The 8,885-nt window shown below is 35.1% G+C and overlaps 1 protein-coding gene across 2 annotated transcripts in view; it reads right to left on the reverse strand.

The window, feature by feature from the left end:
- Window positions 1-8,885, reverse strand: part of LOC106882014 (uncharacterized) — a 59,604-nt gene that overhangs the window by 4,191 nt on the left and 46,528 nt on the right. For both annotated transcript variants that reach the window (XM_014932563.2, XM_014932564.2), the window contains exons 4-8: window positions 8,450-8,507; window positions 5,195-5,298; window positions 4,293-4,404; window positions 3,068-3,131; window positions 1,965-1,992 (exon numbers count right to left, since the gene is read on the reverse strand). In XM_014932563.2, the coding sequence (XP_014788049.1) occupies window positions 1,965-1,992; window positions 3,068-3,131; window positions 4,293-4,404; window positions 5,195-5,298; window positions 8,450-8,507 (366 nt within the window). The remainder of the gene's footprint in view (window positions 1-1,964; window positions 1,993-3,067; window positions 3,132-4,292; window positions 4,405-5,194; window positions 5,299-8,449; window positions 8,508-8,885) is intronic.

Consider the following 8,885-nt stretch of genomic DNA (forward strand, 5'->3'; position numbering starts at 1 on the left):
GGTGGTGGCGGCGGTGGTTGTAGTGGGGGTGGTGGTGGTGGTGGTGGTGGTTGTAGTAGTGGTGGTTGAAGAAGCCGACGTGATTGCAGAAAAAGGGAGAGAAAAAAAATGAGGAAGAAATAAAAGTGTAAAGGTAAGATGAAAGTAGCAAAGAACTTCTTTCCATTGTAAAAGGATTTTTTCCCCTTTCTTTTTGCTTCTAACAAGAAAAAGATTCACAATATAAAAATTTTGAAGGTCAAAGATGCCAATGTGATTGAAGATAGATAGAAAGATAGAGAATATATTTTCATTAATGCGCCTGGTGTTAAAACACCTGAAAGCACGGCCTACACACACACTAGCAAAACCTACCTTGTGTATATGTGTTCAATATTGTTTATATCCCTTGAGCTGCTTCTAATTCATATTTGAATTTTTTTACTGTGGTATAAAATGTTGGGACATACCAGCAGATGGTTCTTACATTGTTTTGCATTTAGTTGTAGACAGTGATTTAGTTTGCATTGGGCCTTTTCTGGGTACATGGTGTTGATAAGTCACAACAAAGATGAAACATCAATATCCATTGCTTCTGAATAGGATCTAATGCAAGTTATCTCACTTGTTAATGACTTCCAGATGTTTCGACACCAGGTGCATTGATGAGAATATATTCTCTTACACTGATAAGTGCAGCCTACCCATGAACTAGCAAAACACACCTTGTGTAGGTGTGTTCAATATTGCATACACACATACACATATATATAAGATACAAGGAGTTTTCATAAAGGTGACTCAAAATAATAGGTATGTGTTCTGAGTACTCAAGTTGGTATGCCGCTAAAATTCCGGTTTGAACAGCAGTTGAAAATTTGATTTTGTGTTTGAATAGCTGAGATATCTTAGAAACAGCTGTTGGAGACTATCAAACCTTTTACTGTCTATATTCATAAATGTTGCTATTGTTCTGCTCCAGGTCAGTCATGATAGTAAGCCAATGATCAAAGGCATTCCAGCCTTGATCATTTCCACTTTTTTCTATATCTATGAACATATATTTATTGCCAGTGGACCTTCCTTTTTTTCAGTGGGCAGAGTGTGAGTGTGATTTAAAGGAAGCATGACTGATATTTCTACTAAGCCAAGGCCCTCTCATTGGTTTGATATTAAATTAGACTGTATAACAAAATTTTAATTTTTGCTTTTGTCTTTGGTCAGTAAGTGTTATTTCCTATTTGCTCTCATCTAGAAAATCAAAGGAAATGACTACTATCCCCTTCAAACTTTGCTTTTTGTGACCTGGACATCAATGTTTTCAAACTGACCTATTTTCCATTACATTTCAGACAAATTCAGTGCTGAAATACTGAAGCAGAAATATCATTATAGCAAATATTCTGCTCAATACCATAGATCTGCTTGTTGGTTGCTTGACCGTAACCATTTGAGTATGTCCCTTAGTGGCTGACAATGTGTGCATCACTGATCATAAGCAGGAGTAGAGTGGGAGTATCACAGCCATATGTTGATAGGGATTCTTAGGAATTTGAATAAAAGTAACAAAAGCAATGTTTGAAGGAAATATTAGCCATTTTTCATACTTTCCAGGGGTCAGCAAATAAGAAATAACAGTTGCTACACAAGGACAAAAATCGTGTTACACAGTGTTAGAATGTTTACTGGTAATGGAGGCATTCATGATCATAAGATTGTGTTTTCAATTCCTAGACCAGGCAATGCATTGTGTTCTTGAGCAAAGTGCTTCATTCCACGATGAGTAATCCTCTGACGAACTGATATTCTGCCCAGGAAGCGGGGATGAAATAGCTGCCACAGAATCCGGTAAACCTGCCTTACAAGTCTAAAGCTCAGGAAGGAACTTTAACTGGTAATGGAGAAAGAAGACAAATATTGATTTTTTTTTTTTTTTTTTTTTTTTTACAATTAGTGGATTTCAATATTTCTGTAGAAATACTTACCATAGCCCTTATTGTCGAACACTGGTATCTGAAAATAGAAAGACAGACATATGTCTAATTAACAAAAAGTTAGAACAATTATGCATGCGTGTGTATGTGTATCTATCTATCTATCTGTATATACATACATATATATATCAAAATAATGATTGGGCTGTTAAGAGACCTATTGCAAGAAATGCTTTTATTTTGAGTCATTGGACTGCGGCCATGCTAGGGCAGCACCTTGGAGTTCTTTGTAAAGCAAGTCAACCCAAGTACTTGTATTTTTTTTTAAAGCCTGGTACTTATTCTATCTGTCTCTTTTTGTTGTGCCACTCAGTTATGGGAACATAAACAAACCAACACTGGTTGTTAAGTGGTGATGGTGGACAAACTTAAAGGCATGCATTCACACACACATACACACATAGGATGGGCCTCTTTCAGTTTCCATCAACCATATCCACTTACAAGGCTTTGGTTGACCTGAGGTTATAATAGAAGACAACTGCCCAAGATGCCACACAATCTAGAACTATATGGTTAGGAGGCAAAATTCTTGCCACATAGCCACACCTGTATCATCATCATCATCATCATCATCATTTGACGTCCGCTTTCCATGCTAGCATGGGTTGGACGATTTGACTGGGGACTGGCGAACCAGATGGCTACACCAGACTCCAATCTGATTTGGCAGAGTTTCTACAGCTGGATGCCCTTCCTAACACCAACCACTGTTTATGTGTGTGTGTGTGTGTGTGTGTGTGTGTGTGTGTGTGTGTGTGTGCACATAAACATATATAATACACACACACACACACACACAAAACGTGCATGATGAGCTTCTTTCTGTTGCTGCCAACCAAATCCATGTAAAATGTTTTAGTTGTCCCAAGGCTAAAGTAGAAGACACTTGTCCAAAAAGCTTTGCAGTGGGACTGAACCTGGAATCATGTGGTTGGGAAACAAATATTGTTTATGAAATGTTTGACATCAGTTTGAAAAAAAAATCAATAAAGAATATCTTTAAAATAAGTCCCTGAAATAAACCAATTTAGAAACTTTTCAAAAAAACGCAAACTTCTTCAAAAAAAAAAAAAAAAGAAAAAATAGCTTACCTTCCTAATTTTTTCATTTGGAAGATGTCTGCTTTTTAGGTTTTCTTGAAAGTTTGCACTTTGCCTGTTATTGATATATAAAGAAAAGGTGTTATCACAAAGTAGTACAAAAAAAAAAAAAAGACTATTAACAGAAATGATAGACTACATCAGTGTTTCCCAACCGTTCTACACCTATGGATCCCTTTGATTCCTATTTACTCAGGCGGACCCTCATAACAATTCAATGTTTAAAAAATCTTATTATATTTTTTATAATTAAATATTATTTAGGAATTGTCTGAAAAAAATTGTTGAAATATTTTGTGTATTGTAGAAGTATAATTGATTTATTGCGTATAAACTTTAACAAAACCTTATGTGGACCCCTAAGGGTCATGTAGACCCTAGTTTAGAACCACTGAGCTGCATAACAAACACATACACAAACACACGCATATATATGATGTACTTATTACAGTGCCTGTCTACCAAATTCACTCATAAGGCTTTGGTCAACCCGAGGCTAGAGACTATAGTGTAAGACACTTGTGTAAGATGCCATACAGTGGGACTGAACCCAGAACCATGTGGTTTGGAAGCAACTCTTTGTCTGGACATCACATGATAGTTGTAAGTAAGCATTAGTGTCATTCGTTTCCTCTCATTCATGAAAACATGGGAGGATTGGCAACAGGAAGAGAAAATCGCTCATCAAAGTCCATCTGATTCATGTAAGCACAAAAAAATTAACATGTCCTTAAATACAAGCATGTTCCCTGCATTCCTCTTCAGCTGAGTGATCCTAATCTTGTGAGCTCAAGGGTGCTGGTGCCATATAAAAAGCACCTGTGCTGGAATCATGTAAAAGTACCTGTCCTGGAACTGCATAAAAGCACCCAGTTCACTCTGTAAAGTAGTTAGCATTTAGAAGTTAGCATCCAGTCATAGAAACCATGCCAAAACAGACAAGGGGCCCCTTGTCTGTTTTGGCATGGTTTCTATCATTTAACATCTGTCTTCCATGCTGGCAGGGGTTGGATTGTTTGACAGGAGCTGGCAAGCCAGAGGACTGCACCAAGCTTCACTGTCTGTTTTGGCATGGGTTTTGTGGACAGATGCTTTGCCTAACACCAACCACTTTACAGAGAAAAAACAAAAAAACAAGTCAAAATGGATGTTATACTTATTTAGACAAAAACAACAGGTAACAAATAAGGTTTCCAGAATATATTATTAGCCTTACTTTTTCTTTTTTTTGCATGCAAACACAGCCAGTAGAACCAGCAGGCAGAGTATGATGCCAGCACCACAACCAGCTCCTAGACCGATCCATAGACTCGTGTTGATTAGAGATTCTGGAAACAGAAAAACAAAGAAATACAGACATTTAATTTTTCATCATTATAAAAATGATGTAACAACTGAGATTCTGGCTTGTAGATTATAATTAGAGAACCAGAATCATATATAGGAAAATCTTTCAAAATTAATTACATTGTATTGCATAGCACACTTTTATAAACTTTAAGGACATGCACGTGCGCGCACACATGTGTATATATATATATATATATATATGTATATATATATATATATAAAACATACACATATGCATATATAAACATACATGTATGCATTTATATATATATATATGCTTACACAAATACACACATGCATGTGCACACACACACACACAAAAACAACCCACTACAAATAATTGCCAAATCTGCCTCAAATAATGATTGCTAATTCAATTGATAACTTCTAAAATCTGAGAAACCATTTGTGTACAGATAAGATATCTGCTGTGAATCTTTATTGACCTAGTTCAAAATAGACATTCAGAAGCAATATGTGGACACATGGTTAGTATTGTAACTTGGAAGTACTGGTTATTTTTGAGTCTTGCATCATACCCTCTTAGCAAGGTGACCCAACATGGGTCGGTCAAGACTAGGCCTGTGTTCAAGTGTCATCCTACAGACCCCACTGGTCATCTTTTTTTCATCCAAAATCATTTTAATGCTTTCTCAATAGGCTCTATATTATTCTTGATAGCTCAAGGCTTTAATCGTGCCTCTGTTTGGTCAGAACAGGCCTGAGAATATATGATGAAAAAACACAAAAACAAAGTTAATCACTTACCATTACAAATGTTACCCTGCAGAGGTCCTTGCAGAGAAACTTGAGAAACTCCATGACAGCTGTCCAAACAGGTATGAGTAGTTTCGTCGATAAAATTAACACAGCTATTGAAAGAGAAAAAGACAATAAGGATGTTGATATTAATGTTTTCACATTTTGACACAGGGCCAGCAATTTTGGGGGGAGGGGGAGATAAGTCAGTTACATTGACTTCAGGGCTCGGTTGGTACTTTTTAAAAATATTTTAGTCTTTAATACTTTCTTCCTTATAATCTGACCTTTAGAGAGTAAAAGAATTTATAGTCAACCTAACCCTTTTCATCATCATCCTCATCATCATCACCATCATTTAATGTCCGTTGTCCAAGCAAGTGGCTGAACACTCCACAGACACACATATCCTTAGATTCAGCATGACACAGAATGTGACAAGGCTGCTCCTTTGAATTACAGGCACAACTCATTTTCGCCAGTTGAGTGAATAGGAGCAACGTAAAATAAAGTGTCTTGCTCAAGGACACAACATGCCACTGGGAATTGAACTCACTACCTTACGATCGTGAGCTGAATACCCCTAACCACTAAGCCATGCACCTTCATATCAATAGTATAAAATAAATAAGTACACACAATACAATATCGAAAGAAAATTCCAATTTATCAATCTGTGGCATTTACTGTTTGCTGCTAATGGCTGAGCCATTTGCTAAGCTAAAACATCTATCTACTTAATATATTTGATACAATTTGCTGTTGCTTAACTGCTGTAACATACTTTTTATGGCCTTCAACACAACAAAGCTTTAACAGAATGAAAACTAATAAAATGTGGCATCAATCTATACATTTGTCTTTATTTATCACATGTTATTGCAATAACCAAAACTAACTGCTTGATTTTTCCCCTTTTTTTTTTGATTTTTGTTATCAGATGTCTATCAATTTATGATTCATTTATTGATTTTAAGAGTTATGATGTTCATATCATTACTAAAGCGAATGTTTTGTTTGTTCAATTGACTAAGAATAGCAGCCAAATCTTTAAATAACATCCTTTCTTCTTAAAAAGAAAAGAAGGATATATAGCATAATGTAGTTTTATATCAAAAAGCAATCTTTATATCCAACTTAACATGGCTGTTTTGTTAGAATGCCAAATATTGTATCATTTACCTTGAGAGGAGATCTCATACAGACGCATGGTGCATAAAAGCACATATATGTATATATTATTATTAGACAAGAATTGTCTACTACAGGTGCTAGAACAGCCAGATCATGCGATTTCGATCTACATGGTCTTCTCAGTGGTAGACATCTGATAGCTGCATACCAGATGAATTTCACTGGCTTGAGATATAGAATTTCAGTGTCTTTTCAGGTACTGATATTGCTAATAGCCAGCAGGCTTATCAAAAAATTATTATTTGCAACAGAAGCAGTATCAATACATGTTCCAGACCAAAAATTGTGGCCATACTGGGGCACTGCCATGATTCATTTTAAAAACATTTCTTTTACGATAAAGTTTAAATGCTTATTGGTATTACGAGAGTAGACAGATACATACACCATCTGAAGAGAAAGCGGATATTCAAATATGTTGATTTACATTGTGGAATTTCCTCGAGTCCCGTTAGTTATTATTGATATTTATATTTATAATGTATTTCCTATATTGAAGTGAAACATGAGTGACAGAGAATTAAAAATGTACCAAATTTTCCAGTTTTCACTTTAATACATCCCACACATATCTACATATGTATGTATGTATGTATGTATGTATCTGTCTGTCTCTCTATCTATCTATCTATCTATCTATCTATCTATTTATTTATCCATCTATTTACCTATCTATTTATCTATAGTCACCATTTTTGTGTATGTATAAATATATATAAATATGTATATATATATATATATTGGCCTTCATACTGGCTTACTCTCTCTTTCTCTCTCTCTCTCTCTCTCTCTCTCTATATATATATATATATATACATATATAAATTAATAATGAAGGGTGCCACTTGAGGTACCAGTATGCTAAAGAAAGCAATGAAAATAACTCAAAACCACCGTTTTCACTTGTACACAAAGGCAAAATCGAGGGAATGGGTGTCTATGGTACAGGGTCTTCGAATTTTACTACCCGATCCCTTCATTTCATTCTTGTGTACAAGTGAAAACTGTAGTTTTGAGTCGTTTTGACTGCTATCTTTAGCATGCTGGTGCTACAAGTGGTACCCTTCAATATTAATTGATAATTTTGCCTTTATGGTTCTTTTAAGCATGCTAGCCACTGATATTATTGTAAATTATTAATAGTAATATCCTTATATATTTATATATATATACATACACACACACACACACACACACACATATGATAGGCTTCTTCCAGTTTCCACCTACCAATTTCACTCATAAGGCTTAGGTCAGCCAGGGTCTATGGAAGACACTTGCCCAAGGTGCCATGCAATGGGACTGAACCTAGAACCATATTTTTGAGAAGCAAACTTCTTATCACAAATCAGAATTTTGGAAAAAAGAAAAAAATTCCATATAAAAAGTTTAAGAGTAAAATTTTATTTTAGGTTCTATATTTGTTTTGTTTTTGTATGTTTTTTTCATGCAGTTCAACTTGAGTCATCTTCTGGATGGCTTGAATCCAAGAATTATAAATGAATCAACACTCCCAGACTAATTGAGGATTTTTCATCATCTTTTTAATCCTTTTTGATACTATCCCATCCAAGACAGCCTTTCACCCCCACAATACAAAAATTCTTGTTTTAAACTGATTTATATTAAAACCTTCCATCAAACTTACATGTTAATTCAAACTTCAAACACAAGATTAAAAACGACAAAGTTATTTTACTAAAAACTTCATTATTTTCCAAAATTAATTGAAGCTAAGGCAGTATATTTCAATAGAAACATGGCAATGAAAGGGTTAAAGCAATTTATCCCAACCAGATATAATGTGATTGTATTTTATATCCATTCTAAGAATGAATAAATCTGGCAGGGCTGGGGATGATTATGAGGTACACCCCCACCCATATACACCCACACCAAGACATACATGCGTGTGCACACACACACACACACACAGCTGTCTAAAAATAGTCTCAATGTGATTTACTGCCTAACACATCAACTTTCAAAAGACATGGCAATCGACTGATAAGAAAGTAGCAAGTTTTATGTTATAAATGATGAATTAGTATAAAATTTCCGTCAATATACCGAATGCATTTATTTTCAGCATTACATTCTAGGCAATTCAATATGTGATCACATCCATCTGTAAAAAGAAAAAGAGAGAGAGAATAAAAAGCAAATAAAGAAATTGTTAATACAAATGCTGATTTTACTGTACAATTATCTATACAATTCATATTTTTTTCTCATGCAAAAAAGAAAAAAAAAACTTGTTCAGTATTCAAAACAAAAGCTGTGTACAGCAACTTAACTTTACAGATTGTAATTATTGCATAGGTGCAGGCATGGCTGTGTGGTAAGAAGCTTGGTCCCTAACCACATGGCTCTGGGTTTAGTCCCACAGTGTGACACCTTGGGCAAGTGTCTTCTACTATAGCCTTGGACCAACAAAAGCACCGTGAGTGGATTTGGTAGATGGAAACTGAAAGAAGACCATCATATATATATATATATATATATA

The sequence above is a fragment of the Octopus bimaculoides genome, chromosome 21 (genome assembly GCF_001194135.2).
Source record: "Octopus bimaculoides isolate UCB-OBI-ISO-001 chromosome 21, ASM119413v2, whole genome shotgun sequence".
NCBI classification, from domain to species: Eukaryota; Metazoa; Mollusca; class Cephalopoda; order Octopoda; family Octopodidae; genus Octopus; species Octopus bimaculoides.